The 24,332-nt window shown below is 40.3% G+C and overlaps 2 protein-coding genes across 3 annotated transcripts in view; both read left to right on the top strand.

Annotated features, from left to right (window-relative positions):
- Nucleotides 1-23,724, top strand: part of LOC150089822 (angiotensin-converting enzyme-like) — a 55,433-nt gene extending 31,709 nt beyond the window's left edge. For both annotated transcript variants that reach the window (XM_090389665.1, XM_090389664.1), the window contains 6 exons: nucleotides 1,404-1,514; nucleotides 1,884-2,028; nucleotides 2,506-2,604; nucleotides 5,226-5,348; nucleotides 5,606-5,772; nucleotides 23,403-23,724. In XM_090389665.1, the coding sequence (XP_090245791.1) occupies nucleotides 1,404-1,514; nucleotides 1,884-2,028; nucleotides 2,506-2,604; nucleotides 5,226-5,348; nucleotides 5,606-5,772; nucleotides 23,403-23,497 (740 nt within the window). In that variant the 3' untranslated portion in view covers nucleotides 23,498-23,724. The remainder of the gene's footprint in view (nucleotides 1-1,403; nucleotides 1,515-1,883; nucleotides 2,029-2,505; nucleotides 2,605-5,225; nucleotides 5,349-5,605; nucleotides 5,773-23,402) is intronic.
- The window catches only part of LOC150089821 (uncharacterized), a 256,206-nt gene that overhangs the window by 163,620 nt on the left and 68,254 nt on the right, over nucleotides 1-24,332 (top strand). The window lies entirely within an intron of this gene.

The following is a 24,332-nucleotide window of genomic DNA, read 5'->3' as shown; positions in this document are numbered from 1 at the left end:
AGATCTGAGTTCGAATCTTGTTAATGATGCGAGGAATTTTTATGGACCTTTTTCACAACGTGGCTGAGTTAGTTATCTTAGGATAACTAACTCAGCCACGATTTACAGACAGATAATATATAGGGTACAATATTCTCTAAGTCGCTGATGCGCCTAAATAACAATCAACCAACCAATCAACTGATACGTAAGCTGTTGCAATGTCACTCATAAAACGGCTACATATAACATCATGACTTTGCAAAAGCAAGTACATGTGTTCAGAAGTTCAAAAACAGACGCATAAAGAAAAGAAAATGAAATTATTTATATTTTATATTTACTCCACGAGGAGAATCTCGTGATGATGGAAATTTTTTGGAGAAAGAGGGCGTGGGCTACAATTCTTCTTTCGAGAATATATTTAATAGCGAATGTCGATAGAAAGTCGACATTTTCTGAATTATATACAAACTATACAATATGTACTAACCCCCGAGGAATTTAAACACACGTTTCCAGGGGATATCGATAATATACGTCAACAATCTTGTTATAAATCAAGATAAACTCACTAATGACAACATCAACAATTCTTAAAGACCTACAAGCCAGCCTGTGGGATCTGAAAACAAATCACTGTTGTTCTCGTACCACAAGAATGAGTCAAATAATTTCGTTGTGAGCTCTGTTTTCAAAAGAAGTAATATAATAATATTATAGCATAATAGTAGTTATAGTAATAACGCTTGACCGTTAATCGACAAGGAAATGTCTCGTTGACACTAAATATTCAGAGTATGTTCTGTTAGCCCCACGGTAGGTTTTAAGATCAATTACGATCCTGCAGCCCCCGTTTCCTCCCACTCCTGCAAAGAGCTATATTAGTTTTGGATATCTGAGAAGAAAAAGTCGGATAGAAACTAAATTTTCAGTCTCTTTTGCTGGTCTCTCGAAAGCTTTCAAGACCAATTATAATTACCTAGGCCCTTCCTCACTGTTTCTTCCCACAGAAATCTATATAACTAAAAGTATGATTCGGGGGCTTTTCAAGAAGGGAAAACTCAGTTGGAAACTAAATTCTCATCGCATGTTTTTTGGTCCCTGAGGAGATTTTAGTCTGAATTTCGATTTCTTAACACTCCCATCCCCCGCCTCCTGTAAGAAACGTTTCATAAAGCTGGAATAGCAGTTGGGATCGTTTTCAAAAATTCTCCACTCATTTTGAATATTTTTCTGGACCATTGCATCATGGTAATTTATTCATCCATTTCCCGTACTATTTCCACTCCCCATGAGGCACGTTAATTGGTGATCAGATGCTCTTGAAATGTGACATAATGCATACCTAACTTTTTTATTTTGTCGCTTCATTTCATACTTTTCTACGAAAGTTATTTATTTTTCATTTTAATTTGTTTCAGCCTTCCACGATGCCTTGGCAGATATGGTGAGCCTCTCTGTATCCAACGCGCCTCATATGAAATCCATTGGGCTGGTTAACAACGGAAGCAAAGACACGGACAAAGACCTACGTAAGTATTCGAGGATACGCCATTTACCAGCATATCTGTTTTGAATATAAACCACCCATACACCGACATTGAAAGTGAAATTTGTTATATTTTCTTCATTCTTAGGTAAATCATTATATATATATATATATATATATATATATATATATATATATATATATATATATATATATATATATATATATATATAAAAAGGAGATATATCTTATACAGAAAATCGATAGCAATTTATCCATTGATAACTGGTTATAAAATTAATCTCCTTTGACCTTCAGTTGTACATTTGTTGTGGCTGGGAGAAATCCAAATTCAGTAATAGTATTAATCATAAGAGGATAGATTTTCTGTATTTTATATTTTCTTCTTTAGATCGAGACGTTAACTTTCTCCTGAAAATGGCACTGGAAAAAATCCCGCTCCTTGCGTACAGCTACATCTGCGATCTCTGGAGGTGGGAGGTATTTGGAGGTAGAATAACTGACTCGAATCTCAACACCAAATGGTGGGAATTCAGGTGAGAATTATTAAAGTTAAGCCTAATTTTCTTTCCCATGTTTAGCGACACTGAAATGGGTTTGTCCATTTCCGTATATCTAAACGGTCCCCCCCCCTGCGGAAAAGAGTATTCGGCTATAAATAAATCATATAAAACACCTCCCAAGGCGATAGCAATGACGAATTTTTTGTTTCCATGTATTTAGAATAAGTACACGATCTGGAAGGATACATTACCTCAGCTGAAAGTAAAACCCGTCCCTTATGTTAGCATAAACCATATATAGAACAATAAAGGCTTATCGATATCCTGTTTCTCTCATGCTTGGCACGTGAGTGAGATGCATCGCTTTACTTTCCACGGACATAATATAACAATCTCGCGACTTCCTCGTACAGTAATATATTCTGTAAGTCATTCTAAAACTAGATTTGTAAGCTGTTTAACACATTCTCGCCTATCCGTGTTGTAATTATGCGTTATTTTTTCTTTTAGGGTAAAACTACAAGGAATTTCTCCCCCTGTTTATAGGTCTGAAGTGAACTTCGATCCTGGAGCTCTTTATGATATTTCTAAAGACAAGCCTACCATCGGGTAAGTAACATAAACAAGTCCTTCCTGGTTTTAGCATCATATTGAATCAAAAGAATAATTGGGAACAGTGGTCGTGACTGTGGATCGAAATTAATACATAATTTACATCAAATTATTAGGGTTATCTGCACCGATTTGTCTTTCATATAAGACAACTTATGTGGAAAGTTGGAGCTCTTGATTAGTTTGTATTTACTTAATAAATATTAATGCGGATAATAATTCTCAAATACTCGCCTGTCCGTTCTTCTGTCACTCTTAATATGTATTAGAAAAAAAAAAAAAAAAAACATTTATAAGAGCAGGAATGCTTATTTTGTAATCAGATCTCTGATTGAATAAATAAATAATTTCTAGGAAAAATGATTTCGTTTCGAGTGGTCAGTGTGCGATGGTGCATAATTACACGCGCTTTGAGTGACTGTAGTTCAAACCTGCATGGCTGCTAAATACGGTGCTGTTTCTCGTGTTTTCTCGCTATCTTGTGAACTGCTCAGATCTTGTGGTCGTCTTGTAGTATAAACAGAACATTTATTTAAATGTTCTGCCTGTTTCTACTCTCGTCAAGCTCTTTACTTTGGAAAAGGAAGATATATAAAAGCACTTAAGTGATAACATCCTGGCTAATGAGCAGGCTTACATGGATCACGCATTTTGTAAAGGCAACTAATAATAAAATAAATATTTACTTGGCACATATTTTTAACAGTTTCATTGAATGTACTGTATATCTTGAATTTTATGAAATGAAGAAAAGTTGGATTGATTGGAACGGAGCCAAATCAGCTAATGCCATAAGGTGTCGGTGAGCCAAATCAGCTAATGCCATAAGGTGTCGGTTCATCACCTTTGTAAATTATTTGTATTTTAAGATTTGTGTCTATTACCGGGATGAAAATCTCCTGCCCTCACTTCCGATCATTTAACTAAAAATCACGTGTGGAACTTATTAAGGTTTCGAAATTAAGGCTATTAATCGACTCATTCATGATAACCACAATGAAACCTCTCCCCCCAACCCCAAATAACTAGTATCGATTATTTTAAGGTTCGTTCTAATTTACAACTGGAAAAATCTTTAAATAAAATTCTTTGTATCATATCATAAACAATCGCGTATAATATATACTTACACATATTGTCGGTAGAGGGCACCACCGAACACACTATACTACGTTACTTTCGATGTTTAGCGATCTAAGACGTACAAATGCTCAAAAAATGCTTTTTTTCTTTCTTTCTTTTTTTTTTTTTTCTATTTTCAACACGTAGAGCAAACTCCATCTGGTATAATTCTCCTTGGCACGTCGAATTCATGTGTATCGCGTTAAAATTCCCACGACTTCCTAGTCTGAGATCTAGTTAATCGAAGGTAATTGATTTCCTAGTCTTAACATACTTCCTGTTGTCTCTGCGGAACATCGTATATCGCTAGCACACTTTAATAAGTAATGTATTGTAATATTCCCCTAATTCGGCAAACAGTTATGGACCAGCGCAACCGGACTATCGTGACTCCAGGTTCTTTCAGGAAGTGAGAGGAGAGGAATGCTAATAGAGAATCTGTGTGAGACGTCGAACTAAGAGTCTGAAGTGTTTCTCATGCGGAGGAAGAAGTGAAATTTATTTCCTAACAGCGTCGTAGAATTCAAACGGGAAAAAAATCTCGAAATCTTTGTTAGAAAGCGAAAGTATTGTCAGTTTTTGCATTCGATGTGCTTACTTCAAAATGCTGTTGATATAGACATTAAAAAGTGCCTTCAATCGACAGGAGATGGCGCTGCGACGAGTTTTAATAAGTAAAACGACCTATCTCCTTGTGATTGCAGTGTTTATGTTCACACGATGCAGTTGCATTTTTTTTTTTTTTTTTTTAACGGAAGGAATGTGTTACAATTCACTGCTCATTATTTTCGCCCTACCAACAACGAAGCCCTAAATTTAGGGTTGCAGGCTTGTCTTGTTGATTCAACTGCTAAAACACGCTTAATATATGGAAAATAGAATGAAAAGCCAAACGATACTTCTTGCCTTTTAATTTTTTTCAAGAAAAGCCAAACGATTTTCTTGCTTTTGACTTTTTTTCCAAGAAAAGTCAAACGATATCTCTTGCTTTTTAATTTTTTTCAAGAAAAACCAAACGATATTTCTTGCTTTTTAATTTTTTCCAAGAAAAGGCAAACGATACTTCTTGCTTTTTACTTTTTTTCAAGAAAAGCCAAACGATATGCTTGCTTTTTAATTTTTTTTCAAGAAAAACCAAACGATATTTCTTGCTTTTTAATTTTTTTAAAGAAAAGCCAAACGATATTTCTTGCTTTTAAATTTTTTTAAAGAAAAGCCAAACGATATTTCTTGCTTTTAAATTTTTTTAAAGAAAAGCCAAACGATATTTCTTGCTTTTTAAATTTTTTTCAAGAAAAGCCAAACGATATTTCTTGCTTTTTAATTTTTTTAAAGAAAAGCCAAATGATACTTCTTGCTTTTTAATTTTTTTAAAGAAAAGCCAAATGATACTTCTTGCTTTTTAATTTTCTTTTAAAAATGCTAAAAGTGGTTCTTCTGTTCACAGTTTCGCACTCTTTTAATCATAGCTTCTACCTCTATCTGTCTCTTTGTAGGACGTTTTCGAGCATTATTCTTCAGTTCCAGTCTTTTAAGGCGCTCTGCGATGTTTCAGGATACACCGGTCTGTTCTACAAATGCGACATCTATCGAAGTTATGCAGCTGGAGATCGTCTCAGGTGAGTTCAGAAAATTTCCGGATAGCTCATTCCTAATGGACATTAAACCTTGAAGACAGACGTAACAAAATGCGGACAAAAGCACGTAGGACACGCATCTTTGTGCAATATAACTTCCTTTAGGCATGCGTATGTTTATGTACTGCAATTATGTTTATGTACTGCAATTATGCATGTGTTCGGGCGTATTTGTGTCAGTGACCTCATTTCTAGTATTATTTTAACTCGAACATAAGAATTCATTCGTTTGCTTGCAGGGAGGCATTGTCTCTTGGATCATCGAGACCCTGGTGGGAGGTTCTGGAAATCTTGACGGGAGATAGCAAAATGGACGGCAGTGCACTTCGAAACTATTTTGAGCCGCTGGAAAACTGGCTGGAGGAGAATACCAAGGATGAAAATGTGGGCTGGGATCGAGCCAAAGGTACACAAGAGTTCTTAATTATCATACGAGTTCCTGTTAAAACACACACACACGCACACAAATGGTAAATTTTCGTTTTATTCACATTCAGAGAGATAGATAGAGAGAAACTACTGTTTAATGCTTAAGCAAATCGCCAGGTTGAATGCCTACTGTTCCATGCTGCAAACACCACTGAAAGCGGTCAGAATCACACGCCAATAGCATTTTACATAAAGAGAACCGCTGATGCTTACGATGATGTACGTCTCCATCTTCTGTTTGCAGATAATTCTCGCCTTAATAAATTTGTATGCGGATGCAGCAGGAACGAAAAACCAAACTGGTTCGTGATGGAGCGACAGCCTAACTTCACGGTTAGGCTGAATAGACTTTTCATGAGTAGGCCAAGACGTGCCTAACTTACGGTATTATTGCTATTTATGCATTGAAAGCGAGGGGCGATAAACAACGTGCCACATTGGAAAGGAGATTTCAATGCCCACTGAGAATGAGCTCTAAAGAGGACTCGCAGCCTTTGAAGAGGCGCTTTTGTATTGTTGAGATGGCCATAAAACTTTGTAAATTATCGATAGAGCCACGTGAAGAAACATGGTCGTTTAACCTAAATACAAGACATTCCCAATGTGCGCCACTTATTTCGCATCCTGATGCAGTCAGCCCCTGCAAAGTTACATTTCGCAAGACATAAATGTGTTTCAGTGGGGGAGATTATAAGAGGGAAATGACAGTCCATTGGATAGTGCAGAATACGCAAAATTATCCAGTCCTGGAAGGGTGATGTTTGAAAATAAAAGTGGAAGTTTATCTCTTGGGGAGGGGATTGGAGAATTAGCACCTTTAAAGTTACTTTGTCCTTTTCTGACAGAAATCAACTGAAGTGTACAAGTAGCGGTGAATATTCCAAGTCAAAAGTCACGTGGTAGTGAACAACGTGCACATTTCATTATTTTATTTAATGCATTGAAGATTTTAAGGTGTTTATTAAAATTTTTGTATGAATTGCTTTTATAAATTTGACTGGAATCTGCTGTGATTCCAGCGAACGTATCTCTCTTTAGTAAAATGGTCCTGGTTTGTTGTTGTTGTTGTTTTGGATTTTGCGCCAAAGAAACTAAGGCCATGAAGCGCATTGCATCTGTAAGACTGGAGTATTCTGTGGCCGTTTTGTCTGTTTTCTGGATTAAAACCAGTTGCTGGGAGAGGAAAAAAAAATATGCAAGATGGGATTCCAATCTAGGCCTTTGTCATACGATATAGAAGGCGATCATGACCACTGTGCTAACCTCAAGGCTTAATTGGTATTAAATATAAATCCGAAATAGAACTATATCTGACTTTTTTTCTTGCTAAACCTTATCCGATGCAGCATATTAACATCGATTATCACAGTATTCTGGTTACCCGTCAAGTTAATGATCTTCAGTTATTTCGCAAATGTCAGTCCACAAGAAGTCTGCTAACTTAGTTGGCTTTTCATTGACAAATAGCGAAGCGATTACTCTTCAGATTTAAAAGAAATTTCACTTTAGGCATAAGCCTCCAGTAATGAAATAAACTTTGGTACAATCTATTCCAGCCTAGGAATCGTGATGGCTTGAAACATTCAAAGGTACACACGTCTTCCCCTTCTTCTGCGAAAACTTTGTATGTGGGTCACTAATGTTCTGTCACGTCCTGAGACGGATTGCGACAGGACTTCCTGCATGTTTTTTTTTTGTAATGGAGCTGTGTCTGTAAAAAAAAATTAGAAAACTTTATTCAATGTCTGGTAGGGCCACTTTTGCCCGTACAAGTCGTGGCATGGATTCCATTAGGTGTCTGTGAGGAGTCTAGCTCCAAATTTGATCGTTCGTCCATCAGGATATTTGTCAGCTACAGGTAGTTTTCGGTAGGGAACTGAGAAGCCGAATTGCTCTTTCCAACATTTCACAAAAATGCTTAATTGGATTCAGATTTAGAGAATTAGGGAGCCAGGATAGATTTCGGAAAACTTGGAAATGTTCGTAAAACCATTCAGATACAATTTTTGCACGGTGGGCAGTTGCATTGTCGTGTTGAAAGAATCCATCGCAATCCAGATAAAAATGAAGGTCAGATACGAAGATATTCATTGTAGATAACATGACCTTTATCAGTACGAACCAGCCCGTACCAACAGGACATCCCCTACCCATACCACCTCCAGCCGTTTGAGTTGTGGACACGAGACAGTCCGGATGCATGGCTTAAGTTCACTCCACAGTTTCATCATACCATTGTGCAAAAGAATGTAAATCGATACCCGCCAGACCATGTGATCTCGTTTTTTGGGTCCAAACTAGTAATCGTAACTTGAGTTTGGATTTCTCGGAGGTTACAGTGGAAGTCAAATCTTTTTTTTTTTTATTCGTTTTAGTGTGATTACAAAGGAACTGGATGCAAAAAATAATTTTGATATCATATATCTGGATTTCACGAAAGCTTTTGATGCTGTTGCACATGAAAGACTGCTGTGCAAATTGGAATGGTATGACATTAAGGGCAAGTTGCTGCAATGGATAAAGGGATGGTTGAATGGGAGACGGCAGACAGTGGTAATAAATTGACACTGTTCTACGTGGACTAATGTTATTAGTGGAGCCCCCCCCAGAGTTCGGTGCTGGGCCCATTATTGTTTTGTGTATTTATCAATGATATCGAAGAAGGTATATCAGGCTTAATTTCCAAGTTTGCAGATGATACAAAGGTTGGCAGGGTTGTTAACGACAGTAAAGACAGTATGCTACTCCAACTGGATCTAGATAAGTTGGGCAGATGAGCTGAGAAGTGGCAACTGAAGTTTAACATTGACAAATGCAAAGTACTGCATATGGGTAGGAGTAACCGACGAGAAACGTTCCAACTGTGTGGTACTACATTGACAGTGGTAGAGAATGAAAAGGACCCGGGGGTATTTGTGCAATCAGATATAAGTTCTCTGCGCAGTGCAGACGGGCTGCCAGAGCAGGTCATGGAGTTTTGTCAATGATATATAGGAATTTTGCTAGCAGAGACAAGGAGGTGATTATCTCCTTGTATAAGGCAATAGTGAGGCCACACCTTGAGTACTGCGTATAGGTCTGGAGGCTTCATTTTAGGAAGGATGTAGAGTTGCAGTTGCTAGAACGAGTACAGAGAAGGGCAACAAGATTGGTGAGAGGAACAAAGGGGTGCGCTTACGAAGAAAGGCTTAAATTGCAGCATCTGGAGGCTAGGCACCTGCTAGGTGATCTGATTGAGGTGTATAACGCCTTGAATGGTTTGAGCAAGCTCAATGCTGACCGGATACTTCCGCTTGCTCAGATTAAGAACCTGAGGAGACATAGATTCAAATTGAGGACAGACAGTGGTAGAATAGATGTGCGGAAGTTTGCCTTTAGCCAGCAGGTAGTTGATTGCTGGAACAGACTTCCATCTGTTGTTGTGGAAGTTGATAGCTATAGCTTAAATAAATAAACTAGGTAAACATTTGGAGTGACCAGATGGGTGAAATGGGAAGGTTATTTTATTTATTTATTTATTTTTTTTTTTTTTTTTGGCTGATGCTGTATAAGCTTGCTTTCTTGCATCATATGCCTCAACTAATGCTAATGCTAATTCCGTTATTTAGACCAATTTCCTCACATACACAACAATTTTCTTAGAAAACAATCTACAAATAAATCCAACCCCAAAGGCAGGTCTCCTTTCCTTTTCAAAACTGTTGTCTCACCAGTGGTACGAGGATATTAATAGGTTAAAGAACTTTTCCTATCTGAGGCTACTAAAAAATCTCTTAACTCAACATCAGTATTCCCCCCTCCCCACCCTCCTCTAATTTAAATTCATTTTTCTTAACTTCTGCTTATGCCACATTGCTTTCTTTCCTTAAGTACTCCGTTTCCAGTACCACTGTCTGATATTTATGTTTTGTTTCTTCTCGACTCTTCGCAGTTATTTATGGTAAGGTTACATCGTGCTGGCTTATTCCGTCCAGCACGCGAGGTACAATGTTTGGTGGTTAAAATGCACGTGCGACAATGCCGGTGAGAAATTACGGCTGTCATCATGGGTTGATAACCCTCGCTGAGAATCATTTCTGTAAATATTGACTCTCAGAAACTGGTTGAATGCTTTCTGGCGAAGATTCAACTTTCATATTTAAAACTGACCACCTCGGTTTTGACTCCTTTCTCCTCTCTGTGTCAGTAAGAAGCTATTTTTAGAAGGACCTCCCCACACGTACGGAGTTGTTAAGGGAGTCCTGGCTCGTCACGAACCCGTAACTTGTTCCTTATGATGTGACCTTTGACATCGAAGTAAGGAAACCGGCAGAGAAGTCGTAGGAAGCAATCGGCAGCCCTCACCGATGTTCGGACGTGTTTTTCGTGGAAGGCAAGCACTGAATACTAAACAGGATCAAGGAAGTGGATGAACCAGATCTTCTCACTGAGGTAGTCTTCCCTCTTCGTTTCATACCCCCAGTCGCGCCTGCTTCCGATAAACATTTTCAGTCTTATATTAAGTTAGAAGGGTTGGCTTGAAGAAGTACACGTTGGCGTGTCCACCGACCCATTAGGTGTTCGTAATGACTGTTAGTTGTTTCCTGGTAGACATCAGTCACCGTTTGTGGCTGAGAAGGGCTTAACCATTTTACACATTAATTTTCAACCCTTTGGCACGCTAAACATTAAAACGTCTCCTTGTTTCGATGTTCCTTTCCTCCGCATCTTTTATCATCCGTGGCTCTCGTGGTCAACGTTTAACGGGTCTTGGAAGTGTCCATAATCTATTCTATATTTCATTCTCTGTTTACTCGACTGTTTGCCTCTCTGTATGTTTATGTGGTGAAGCCCTCTGCCTGTCTCCAATTATTGTGTACCTGTTTGTTTAACCTCGATTTCTCTTTTGAATCCTTCCCTCTCTCTTTCTGTCTCTCGTGTAAGAAACACGTTTCAAAACGACTTACCAAAAGTCCTTCAGCTGTCCCAAAACTAGTTGAAAGCAGCTTCAAACAACTTAATTATGTAAGTGGGGTGCTCTGTGGGAAACTGTGCACTTGTACCGCGTAACAATGCAGGCGCATACAAAGGGAAAATACATGCGCGAGGTATCCACTATTTGTCGAAGAAAACATCGACCCGTTAACCTAGACAGCGATCTTTGTCGCACGCCAACACCCCATTAGTGACCTCGCCTGTGCGAACACGCCCCTATTTGCGATCCACGAACAGTTTCACATTCCGATCCACACGCCGTGACGAAAAAAAAATTAAGCGTACTGTACCAGTTCACACTGAAGTCCATGAGACCAACAACGTTAATGGACGTGGAATAGAGGTGGGGGGAAGATCGTTAGGTGTCTCCAGCTCCGAGGTCGTAAATTTGTGACAATGTCCACGAAGCGATAATTGTAAGTGATGCAGTGACATCAATCCAGAGGCCTTAATGAACGGCTTCAATGGCTTTGATGATCGTGAGAAAGAAAGTATCTGAAACGAACCCCCACTTAAAGCATGCTGAAAGCTTTGTGTCAGCCTCACCTGATTTCCTTCTTCTCTTGCGCCTAATATTGTGGTGGATTCTCCATCTCTTTTCTATCAGAAGCTGTTAAGAGCCCTTCTCTTTTGAAAGGCTATGCGATTCACCCATTGCTGTAATCGGAGATCGACGATTCTGAGATGATCGTTGACAATGGAAGAATAATGGAGTCACAGTCTGTTTATCAAACTGGAATCTGGAGTCACAGTCTGTTTATCATTGCTGAAATAATGAAAAACTTCTAAGGAATGCTCATTACTGGGTTCAGTCAATAAATAAGGCGAATTTTTACAAACTACGTCTATAGATTTATTCCAAACGACTGATTAGTTTTTTGATTCCATCGTAAATGATAGAATCGAATGGAACTTGCACTGCAACATTTACATTATACATTTGGTAGCCATTGAGGTTACCAAATTGTGCAATTGAGGGGAATGACTTTGCTGCCTATAGCTGTCGAATATTTCGAGCTGCCAGCTTGTTTCCTCTGTTGGCGAAAATGTAAAGTAATGGTTTTGTACTCAGACCATGGAAAGTTTCATGAAGTTCTTACCTGGATAAATACAGGATTGTCATAAAGTCCTACACAGATTTTAAAATTTAAAAACTAAAGTTATACAAATGATAGAACCATTTAGTAAAAATTATATGAAGGTTCAAGTCTTAAAGTTTTATTCTTAATGCAGTTTATAATTATCACACTTCAATATGGCCGCCATCATGACAAACCACCATTTAGTGGTTTGTCATGATGGCGGCAAATTAACTGATCCAGTTTCTTTAAAATTTTTCACTCAGCTGTTTATTGACTTTTTATGGTGTGCATTTTTTTTTATAGTATAGTGTATAGGGTGTTTAGGGTCTAACGGCACCAGAGGTTTCCCCCATCTCCGCGTAGTATACATTGGGGTGTTATACAGAACACTGTAGAGGCCAGAGGTTTAAAAGTGTATGGATATTGTGGTTTGTAATGTTTTGTACCGTTGTTCATCTGGTCTTTTAGCCGTTGGGTCTCAAATGAGACCCACCGTTGCCCACACTATACCTCGTGGAGGCAGACCAGGCACACCAGTATTTTAGAGATTTACTATTTATTCTGGCAGGTCCTGCCACCTAATTTCCTGAGATTTCAGTGGCTAGGCATAAAAAAAAAAAAAAAAGTGGGGGGGGGGGACGCTAGAAATTGGGTCAGGCCGAAAGAGATATAAGTTATGTGGGGTAAAGTTAAAAAAAAAAATTTTTGAGTAGTTTTGACCTAGTCGCAAGATAGCTAGAGAGGGAAGGGAGACTGAAGACTGGGGGGGTGAAAGATATAAATATGGGGTCAATGGTGAAGATAACCCCAAAAGTCGGTGGGGCAGGCCCATGCCTCACCAGGTGAAGATAAGGGAGTATAAGTATAGGTATGTTGAGGGTCGAGCCGTCAGACCATCTCCGCGTATGTTCTATGTATCGAGTGACAGTACCCTGTCTATGCCAGAAGTTTAAAAATAATGTATGGGTCATGTGGTATGTAGTTTGTTGTGCCCATTGTTCATCCGGCCTGTTGGCCGCCGGGGGGCCCGGCGTTACCATACCTAGCGACGGGGACGCCGGCCGGATGTACCAAGAGACTAATTATATTCTGGCAGGTCCTGCCACTTACTTTTTTCCTGGGATTTCGGTGACTAGGACCTAAAATAAAGGTTGGAGTTATCGCTGTTGATTTAAGTAAAATTACATTTAGAAAGGGCTGCGTGGGTTTTACGCTGAAAGAACTATTTCTAGAGAGCCTAAAGGCTAGGGCAAAATTTGATGTGATTTAAATTTGGACATGTGGGGCAGTCGCTGTACAAGAGAAAGTGATGGAAGGGAGGGTGAAGACGGGAGGTGAAAAAGGAAGAAGAGGGATCAGATAAGAAGGCGACCCCCATTTTCAGTGGGGCATGCCCATGCCCTACGAGAGTGAAAATATGGGGAGGCGAGGAGAGGAGTAGAGCGAATACTCCCCGAAAAAAAAAAAAAAGCTACACAAGGGAGTGCAGTTTTGGGTCGCCAGTAGGCCATCCAAATCATCCTAAAGTCTTGTCTTTCTGTGGTATGGTCAGTTTTTCACTTGTTTGACCTCCTGCATTCTTTCTAGTCTGGTTGCCTTTGGTGTATTTCTATCATTGTTTTCCTTTTAGAAAATAGATCCTGGGCATATTGACTGAGTGCCTTGTAGTCCTCTTGAGTGTCTGACAGTCTGGGTTCTTGGTTGTCTGATATATATTGGATTGCCGTTATTAGGCGTAGTCGTAGGTCATCATACAAATCGCACTCAAACATTAAGTGTTTCCAGGACTCCGGATTGCCACAGGGACAGTCCGCGTTATTTATGATGCCAAGTTGGTGAAGTTTAGCTTTTAAACGGGCAGTGTCCTGTAAGGAGGAATGTGGTATTTCGACCGGGGTGAAACCACGCTGGCGCCCAAGGGTACAGCTTGGTGACAGTGGGGAGGAATCTTCTAGTCACTGCGCCTTTTTTTGTGTCGCTCCATCTCCTCTGCTAAATCTGTACGAGGTGGTCGGTGATTCTTCTCTTCTCACAGTTGCGGTCATTAGTGACGTCAGTGGTGAGGTCATACATTGTAGCCGATGTGTTTCTGCCAAAATGGTAGAGCACACCGCAGCGGGTAGCCTCGAGATCCAAGGGGAGAATTCCTGCCAGGATTTGGAGGGCAGCCGTGCTAGTCGTTCTAGTTGTTCTCGACATGGTAAGGAGGATGGTCCTCTGAATGGTTTCGAGGATCCGTTTATTCACTTCTAGTCCCACCCTCACGTACCAGACAGGGGAGCCATATGTGATGGCAGAGATGAAGAGAGCTTTGTAGTAGAGGGACAGGGTAGTACGTCTGAGTCTCCGGTCCCTGCGAGTGACTCTAGCGACGAGGGCCGCATATCTTCTTATCTTTTGTTTAATATGTTCTAGGTGTGGCTTGAAATTTAATTTTCTGTCAGGATTATTCCTAGGTATTTAATCTGTTCTCACAGCTTAACTGTTTTGTTCTCAATCTTAATTTGTGGTGGTCTCCTTAAGTCTAATGTACCTTTTAGCAGCACCTATTTGGTTTTGTCGGGTGCTAGTTTGAGCAATTGTAGCTTCGTCCAGTGTAGTAGCTTTTGCAGGACATCATTTGCTTGCATTTCTAGGGAGGATCTGCTGTCAGCCTCGATGGTCAAGACCAAGTCATCTGCATAGGCCTGGCCTCCACACCACCCAGATTCATGGCAAGGAATTCGTCTAAGACAAAGTTCCACAGGAGTGGGCCGCAGGACAACCCTGGGGGCAGCCCCTGCGAACTGGGCGACTGAGGCATTTATATGGCGTGGTAACTTGCACTGCTCTATCAGCCAGGTAATCCTTCATGCAATTGTATAGATTCAATGGAAGGTTGGCGGCTCTGAGTCTCGCCAAGACGCTCGACCACCAGAGGGTGTCGAACGCCCCGGCGAAATCCACTGCGATGACGAGGAAGTATTTCCTTTGACAATGGGTCGCTCTAGAGAGGAGGTTCTGTATTGCATCGATAGTGGATTTGCCAGGAGTAAATCCGTATTGCTTTGTCATGTTAGGATTTACTTCATTATAATGCCTTGTGATTCTGGTATGTAGCAGCCTTTCGAATATTTTACTAAGGGTTGGTAGCAGGGCTATTGGTCTGTAGGAACTAGGTGTCTTTGGTGGCCTTGTTGGTCAATACCAACAAGGAGCAGTTTTAAATTTGCCCTTTTCCACTGTAGTGGAAATTTACCTGCTTCCAGGCAGCAATTGAATAGTTTTAGCAGTAATTCCGGTATATGTTCCGTTGTTTCTTTTGCCATCTCCGGTTCAATTAGGTCCAGTCCAGGGCATTTCTTATTTTTCGCGCGGCTTGCTGCATCCTGAATTTCTTCTAAGGTGAAGGGGGGTTCTATTTGTTAATTATTATAGCAATTGTTTGCTTCGCAGATAGCTTGCTGTTCATCTGTTAGTGTTGTTGGCAGTTCCTGAAGGATGTTGTCGAGGATGTTTCCAATCGACTCCTCCCAGGTTATGGTTTTTTCCTTGTGCTGTTTTGGTGGCTGTCACGACTTCCCCCCTGTGGAGTTTGTGAGTGGTAATTTTGTATACCCCCCCAGGGGTTGCTGTTCCCTGACCCTTGTACCAACCTCTCCCCTGATTCTCTTTTCTTTTTCTTTATCTGTTTAGTATAATAATTTCTAGCGATTCTATATTGGTTTCTGAGTTCAGTGACTTCTCGTTGCGGCCAATTCCTCCTAGCCCTCTGAAATTGTTTCCTTCTGTGCTGTACTAATTTCCTCATTCGTGTGAGCTCTGGAGTCCACCAGGGCGTGGCCCCTGCAATGGAGATTCTTCTCTTCATGGCTTTCTCTGCTGCTTCTGTCATTATTTTTGTTAAATACTTCTGGAGTCGTTTCGGGTTTTCGCTCCCGCATTCCTGCTCCCTCAGTGTGTGCAGGTATTGCTGGTCTGCTGTGCGTAGAGTCTCTCGGAAGGTGTCCCAGTTTGCCTTGCTGAGGGCGAATCTATTTAGCATGTGCCTGTCGGCAGTTGTTCTTGTCAGGTTCCTTTCTAATGTGAAGGTTATTGTACGATGGTCCGAGGTCATCCAGGCGTTTCTAACCGTCCAAATTGTGATGTGGGTGTCTATGTTTCTTGTGGATATGGGGTGGCTTTTTTTTTTTTTTTTTTGTAGTTGTTGGCGCATCGGCTTCTGTGGCCATAGTGCACCTCCCAAAGTTTTTGCAGTACTTTGATCCAAGCCCGAGGCGGGATTCGAACCCGCGACCTTTGAGTTGCCAGGCAAGCACTTAACCCACCTGGCTAGCCCGGTCGCATGGGGTGGCAGGGGAGAGGGTACAGAGTAACCATCCCCCTGCCAAGGGAAGGGAAGGGACGGAAAGTGAACCGAGTGAGGGTACCCGGTTCAGATAGCCTTATGACGTTTCGGCAGCAAACTGCACAATGTCTTTGTTGGGTCTTCCTATGCCATTCCTGGGACATGTTGTCCCGTCCGTGTGAGTGGTCAAGTCCAGATAAAAACTCCAGTTTAAGCCAGTGGTCAGTTCCAGGTTAAGTTAATGATTGGTTGTTCTTCAAAATGTAGCTGTTAGGTTTTTGTTTGGTTGATGCATCTAAGGATCTTTATAATGAGTAGTGAACTTTCTTCTCAAAGCTGTTATTGATTTAAACTCTCCAAGCCAAAGCCCGCAGTTAACTTTTTCTTCAATTATCGCCATTTGGGGTCATTCGATATCTGCAAGTAAAAGAGATATTTATAAAATGTAAATACAACAAAAGAAAAATCAGATTTACATGGATCCAATTATTATATATAAAACTTTAAGACTTGAACTTTCAAATAATTTTTACAAAATAGTTTTATCATTTGTATAACTTCAGTTATTAAAATTTAAAACCGGTGCAGGATTCCATGACCAACCTGTATATTCCAGGATGACATTTGAATTCTGCATTAGTGCATTCGTCCTGATTCTGGCAGGTTTGCTTTCATTAGGTTTATTGCTACAGTTATTTACCAAAGGAGGGTAAAAAAGGCCAGACAGGATCAAAGGGAAGATGGAAGATCGAAGTTTTGCTGCAGATGTAAGCAGAAGTGTCTTTCTCCTAAGAGATTTTTAAAGTTCATGTATGTCTATATGTGAACACGGATGGGAATATTCGGCAAGCGCTTAAGACTATTCTAAAGAACATTATGGTAGTTTGGATTGAGTTACTCCAAAGTCGACTTTCTGGCTGAGTCATACACTGGCATACTCTAACTCAGGTTTAGATTATGGTTCAGCATATGTGGACGTGTGGACTTGATATAGGCGGAAACTACGAGAGATTAAACCGGAACCGTTCCAAGGCTTTTGTATGCCTAGATACAGAGAGTAAAATTCCGCCGGCCCTCGCTACACGAAATAGCTGAAGTAGCACAACCGTGATGGCCTGACACGTAACCGAGCGGTCAGGGGCGAAATGCAGTAGTACACGTTCTTTTAGTGAACCCTGGTTCAAGCCCGCATGACTGCTGAATGCGGTTATCTGTTGTATTCATGATTTATTGTGAACTCTTCTTATCTGGTAGTCGTGTCTAGGTATAAATAAGAACATTTTGCCTTCCCGGAGAAAGCGTCTGGATATGGCATGTCCAGACTGTCAACTTAACACAACCCTGGACTTGAGAAAGAGCAAGAAGAAATAGAAAAGAAAATGGAACGGAAGGAAAGAGAGAGAGTTTGGGCTTTTAGATTTGGCATCAGTACCGTTTTCTGTAACTTGTGTGGTCATTTAAGCTGTTTTTCAGGATGAAAAACCCGTACTTGTGGGACCTAAGACTATAGCCCTAGGCCAGGGTATGAAAAAAACTTCATAAAAATTACTTCCGTCGAAACCTGAATCGAACTTGGATTTTTTCATAGGGTGTGTGCTAAGCTCCAAAGCAACTAAGGTTGTGAGGCGTCACCACATGCCCTTGTGGGAGGCACAGTTGGGAGAATCGCAGTCCTCCTGACACCGGGGGGGGGGAAGACCCGAGTTCGAGTCTCGTCGATGATGTGAGGAATTTTTATGGGCCTTTTTCACAAAGTGGCTGAGTTAATCGGTCTCAGACGAGGGTAGCATGGTTTTCCGGAATTACTGTCTGTAAATTCCTGAAAACATGACACGTAATTTACTGACAGTATATACGGAGCAATATGGCCTTAGTTGCTGATGCTCCTAAAACCCCACGACAAAAATAACAAGAAGAACTAACGAGGGCATGGAATAACACTTTGCATAAGTTTTGGCACGAAAAGAGAGAAGAGAACTGAGAAAAAAGTAACGCTGGAAGTTAGTAAAGAAAATAACATAACGGGACAGAGTTAAAGCAGGTTAAAAGAAAGCAAAATTATCTCCATTCCCATCCAGTATGCACATAAATATAGCTGCATTCGTTACAGAGGTGTCAAGGGTCACGATGAATTTGTATTTCACTGACTTGTTCTCCACGCCAAGCCCTTTTCTTTGCCGTAATCTCTCACGAGATTTTTCCTTAATCTTTAAGCGACACACTTAATGTACCGAAGTGGAAAATCCTGTCGTTATACCCCCCTTTAAAGAAGACTGTCCCGCAGTGCAAGCTTTCCCTACCGAAACTTAAGAAAAGATCATAATGACGGAAAGTCTCACGCGAGGTGTGCCCACGTAAATAGGACACTGAAAAGCGATTTTATCTGTGATAGTTAAGTGATAAGTCAAAAAGGAGTCCACGGAAACTTCAAACAACCATCAACATTTCGTCAGAGTTACGCGTATACAGAGAAAGAGAGAGATTGCGCAAAACTGAGTTTAAATTCTCGTATCATCGTCTCCCCACTCTCTTATATTCTCTGCCCATGGAGGAGGAGGCCTCAGGGCTCGCAAAATAGTTGAGTCAATGTTTTAATGACTGGTTTATACGCTTTCTGCTTCTTCCTGGACAACCTGAGAAGGTGGGGAGAGAAATTTAAGGCGAAATAAATTTCGCGAATATTCATTAAATGAAAACTCCTCCTGTTTTCAGCTCTTTCAACGTCTTTAGGTTACCTTAACTTGCCTTGTCTTGTTTCTTCTTTCTCACGTTCCCCTTTCTCCTTTCCATTTCTTCCTCCCTCCCCCTTCCAACCCACCTTTAATGGCAACTTCGCCTATCAGAAAAGGAAACAAATTGCAATCACGTTCTTTTATTTTATACCTCGAGATTGTTGTTCATTCGTACGATTGCTCGGTCAAAACACTTTCCTCTTCTGTCTATTACGTTCGTGTACCTGTACCAGCTCCCGTTTGTTAAATGTCCAATTATAAACTGGTGCATCTTCGAAGGAGCCGCAGTATCAGCAATCCCTAAGCAGGAACATCTTAACCCGTCTGCCTTTCGAATGGAGGGAAAATGCACACTCAATTGCGGTCAGGGCACCTGGCCACGCTGTATTATAGTATCTGATGAAGTGTGGCTTCCCAATAAGAATCCCCCTTCTCCCCCCACGGATAAAACGAACTAAGGACGCATTCATCAACATCGAAAATAGAAAGTTTTGGGGTTAAAGAAATTTAAGTCTTCAAATCTTGAGAACTTGTTTTTGTATTACGTTGGTTTCTAGAGGACATTTGGTTCGATGACCTTAATGGACGCCGTTAATTTTGCAACTGCGCACTCTGGATGAAATGCCATACGTGCCTGTGGCGAAGAAATAAACTTACTGAGAAACACGTTTTCTGCAGTTCACATTTCAGAGGACCCCTTGTAATCGGTCAATAAATAGTTATATAACTCTCTCTCTCTACATTTGTGTGCGTGAAATAGATTTTTCCAGTTGTAGCCATATATCCAGTGTTTTTATTCTATTTTACACTCAGTGGGAAAATTAATAGAAACACTCATCATCGCATGGAGTAATGTTCCTACTTGCCAATATACATATTTTATTTACCCCAAATGGAGGTGTACACTTCTCCCCAAGATGGCAAGATATGCCGGGAGGGTTGTAACGTTAATATATCCTTAGTTTAGTACAGTAAGGCATGCTAAAAAGAAAACTGTTTATAACAAGGAGAAACATTTATCTAAGTAATACTTATTAATAAAAATACTTAATTTAATTAATGTGAAATGAAAGAAGTTCTTTTGTAATATATATGTATTAAAAATAGTGGTAATACCAGCGAAATAAAAACTGTAAAGATATACAGTAAGAGGACAGAGGTTAGTCGAAATTAGGAATCCAAAAGAATATATAAAAGCCAAGAATAGTTCAGAACTAAAAGGTGGAAAATGAAAACTACTGAAGAGATCAGTTTATCATAAATATAGTGTGAAATATGTGTAATTCGACGGAGAACCACACTCCAAATTCCACGGGAATCCCAATAACTACGTATTGGGATTCCTGTAGAAACATAAATTGCAAATAAATTTTATTAATGTTATGGTTTATACAATTTGTTCACACAATATTTATATAGCTTGCATGTATGCTACTCCTCATATTTATATTCACAGTTTACACACATTTATTAAAATTGTAAAACTACAGTTTATGTTACAATGTCCAACAGAGTCATGTTCCGGTGGAGATCTGATTGCCACCTGTACTGAGTTGTAACAGGACATTAGATTTCCATCCCTAGTCCGAAATTTTGCTTCGAACCCACATGGTACTGGCTGAACGTCAGGTGATGAGTTTGTTGGGGGCTGATTGCTTTATTCTCACGTACTCCTTTACAGTCGACAGGCAGCTGGTTAAAGATATTGAACAGCAATATCTTCTGTAGATACTTGAGGCAAGTTCCACGAAGAATGACGAGATGCTTGCTGCTTCGCAGACTTTTTTGTGGGTTATGGCCGGGTGAGAATTTCTGCCATGGTGAAATAAAAACTGTCCTATTAGGGCCACCCGAGAACAACCTCATCCACACAGGTGTACAATTTCCATGAATTGCATATGTTCGAGTTGCCTCTTTTGCTGGATAAAAATCCCGAGTTTTCCGTGGGATGGAGAACTTTGATTTCCATGCCTGAGATCAACTAACTCAGCCACGAAGTGAAAAAAAAAACCCATAAAAGTTCTTCACGTCATTGACGGGATTGAACCATGCCCTTTTCCACTCGTTGTGGGGATTACGATGATTATAACCACTGCACAACTCACGAAGACTGCCATGGTGGTATGGCCTTTGCGTGTAGCACAGTGTATATAATCATCGTCCTTCCCATACCGGGCGGAATAGGCCCGGGTTCGAATCCCGTCAATAGCGGGGGAGGGGAATTTTTATGGACTTTAACTTTTCAGTCCTTGGCTGAGTTAGTCGGTCTCAGACGAGGGTTGCATAGTTTTTCCTCTCGGAAACTCAGGATTTTCTCCAAGAAAAAGCGACTGCAAAATACATGCAATAAACAGAAACAGTATATTAGTACTTTAGTTGCTTTGGCGCTTAACAACAAACAAAGCCATGGAGGATACTTCCATCCTGTGGGAGATCAACCCTACCAGAGTGAGGGCATTGGTCATTATGAAGGAAATTTTCCAGGGGTCCATCCTATGGAAGCTAACAGGATATTTTTTGATATTTGGTGTTGAGGTCCAAATCTGAACATATCAGATTTGACTCTCCAAAGTGTTTTGCTGAAAGCTCCTGGGGACCACCTCAATGCTTGTGGATGAATTGTTGGACTGGAAACTAACAAGTAAACTGTCCATACAACATACGCAATTTACTGACAAAATAATGACATTTCAAGGGCTTAGATGCCTCTGTGTTTATTCTAAACAAGCAAAACTTTAGTGAATTTTTAAAAAAAAAATTCTTCTGGAATTGTAGACAGTGGGCATGGGGGTTTCTTTCGAGAGCGTTTTTCCGAATACATCGGCTTTATAACACAATATTCTTGTCCGCAACAAGGTGGCACGCTGCATAATCTGCCAATCTGAGCAATGCTGTCGGCATATCCTAAGGCAGTGTGGGAATGAATGAGGCAAAGAAGAAGAAGATGATGACGAATGGGCTGTAGCTGTGCGGAAGTTTGTGTACTGAATTACTCTCCAGGGAAAACAGATCGTTCAAAACAAATCCCGCAAAAAGTTACGCAGCATTACGGTGTTTGCATATTTTTCTCGCCGAGTGATCCAGTCACGACGAATATCTCTTTTAATCGCTTTGCTTACGGCATTTTCCTGCTGTAATGTCCTTGCCCAGCCCAATTTTGATTGTCTGGATTTCTTTTCTTTTTTTTTGGCAAAGACCAGTTTTTAGGAGTATATGTGTGTTCGCGCGCTCTTAATCAAATGCTTGTTCCGTTTATTAACTCGGTTCACTGGGCGTAGCAGAACCCTTCCCTCAACCTTCCAGTAAGTGATCGACGCACATACACGAAGGATACACGGTTCGTCGTGCAAGGACGATGTTTCCAAGGCATCCGGGGAATCTTACGACATGTTTTTTGTCCTCTGCCGTCTGATATTGACCAAATCTATATTGAGAAACTTTTTTCTACTTCAGCAAGCCATTACTATCCTTGAAAAAGAAAACCTTCATCCGGTTTCCTGTTAGGATATCCTAGTAACTAATTATACATAATAGCAATACCGCCACGTGCTCAAATCGGTTATCAATAACAATTTTTATGTAGGTGATTACATATTCTGCTCTACACGCGCGAACAGTTTTAGAATATATTCAAACATTGTCATTAGATCCCTTATTTAGTACGCTATCGACAGATCCTTGTAAGACTGAAAATAAAGTGAATAATGCATAATTAATTCATAAATATGCCATCCTACCAAAATTATTGGGAAATTATCACGTTAGGAAAAACAAGTTTTGAGGTTTTAATGAAGCGATTAATAAGGTGTAGCCACATCTTTGGCCTCAATGACAGTGTCAATCCATCGTGGACCCCTTTAGTTCCTGCCCTTTTGGGTAACACAGTTGGTAGGATTGCCATCCTCCCCACACCGGTTGGATAAGGCCTGAGTTCGACTCCCTTCGATGAAGGCAGGAATTTTTATGAGCCTTTTTCACAATGTGGCCGAGTTATCGGTCTCCGGCGAGGGTAGAATGGCTTTTTCTTCCAGAAACTCGAGTTTTTCTTTCGGCAAACAGAAAATCAACCAGAGAATACACACCAATTTACAGACAATATACACGGAGCAATATGGCCTTAGTTGCTGGTGCTCCTGAAACCCTACTACAACAAAAACTTTAGTTCCTTGCAGAAAGCGGCAAGAATCTGCGTCTATTCCTCCTCCTTCAGTGCAGTCGCAAGTCCAGCTGTAAAGGAAGGAGTTACTGTACCATTGCTTGAATAGACCTTCCACTTCATCTCAAAGGAGCCCGATTGGATTCAGATCTGGACAGCCCTCAATATTCACGGAGAAGTGTTCGAATTCTTTTGGTAAAGTAATATAGGATTAAATATAGATAGTATTACCTTGTCTAAATTTGTTTATTAATGAATTCACAATGTTGTCTGTTTTTATACAAGGAAATTTTACAAAACAACATTTCTAATTTTATCTTCTATTTTCTTCTTTAGTTAGCACTTACTGTTCTGCCATCATCCCATTTCCACAGATGACGATCGTGGTACTGATGACAGCGTCAGTCAGTCTCCTCTCATATTGTATGTGACAGTTTCAGGAAGAATAATTCGGAGAGTTAAGACACTTTTAAAGGAGCATCGCGAATTGGAGTGAATAAATCCCATCCTTGTAGACCTGCCGCAGTGGAGACAAGGGAGATACAAGGAACAAGAAACTGCTCTTAATTTTGGTTTCCTTAGGGCTAAATTAGCACCTCAGATTTTGATGAGAATTATTCTGTCTGTCCAACATGTCTCAGAATTACGAAAATGGCCTGAACAATTTCTACCAAAATGGATGGAAATTGTTTATGTGATGAGCGATAGGAAGAAAAATAAATTTTCTTTGGGGGATTCGTCTGTATTTTGTCTTCGATAGCAAACTGCTCATCTCGCCGAAAAAGGGTGGTGTTTCATGGAGGTTGGAAAATTTTACGCGTGAGAAATATAAATGGAGAGCAGCCTTTTCCGCTTGTAATGCCAAAAAGACTGCTCCTTCAGTCTGTTCATTAGAAAGCAACGAAGGGAATCGTTTTTCGCTATCCATTTTGATTCTTCTGATTACTTTCTCCCAGTCACGTGAAGGTCTGCGGAGTATGTGGAAGACTTTTAACGCTCGTGGAATGGAGGGAAATTGGATATGAGGAAGTACAGGGAGTAAAGTTTAGGTTAGGATATCTCCTAACTTACACTGACACTGAGTAAAGGTTGTCAACGTTTTTAACGATGTATATACTCTAGTATACACCTAGGTCTAACCTCTATAACTGATCACTCACTGGTAGTTACAACATCTACACTGATTACTAAATTCTAGGTAACTCAGCGGCCATGAATAAACTTTTGATTGGTGGGAAGAGGGGTGAGAGGTCTCGTATTATTCCC

Source organism: Mastigoproctus giganteus, chromosome 2 (genome assembly GCF_048544385.1).
Source record: "Mastigoproctus giganteus isolate SK-2022 chromosome 2, ASM4854438v1, whole genome shotgun sequence".
NCBI classification, from domain to species: Eukaryota; Metazoa; Arthropoda; class Arachnida; order Uropygi; family Thelyphonidae; genus Mastigoproctus; species Mastigoproctus giganteus.
This window is presented reverse-complemented; position numbering and strand designations above follow the sequence as displayed.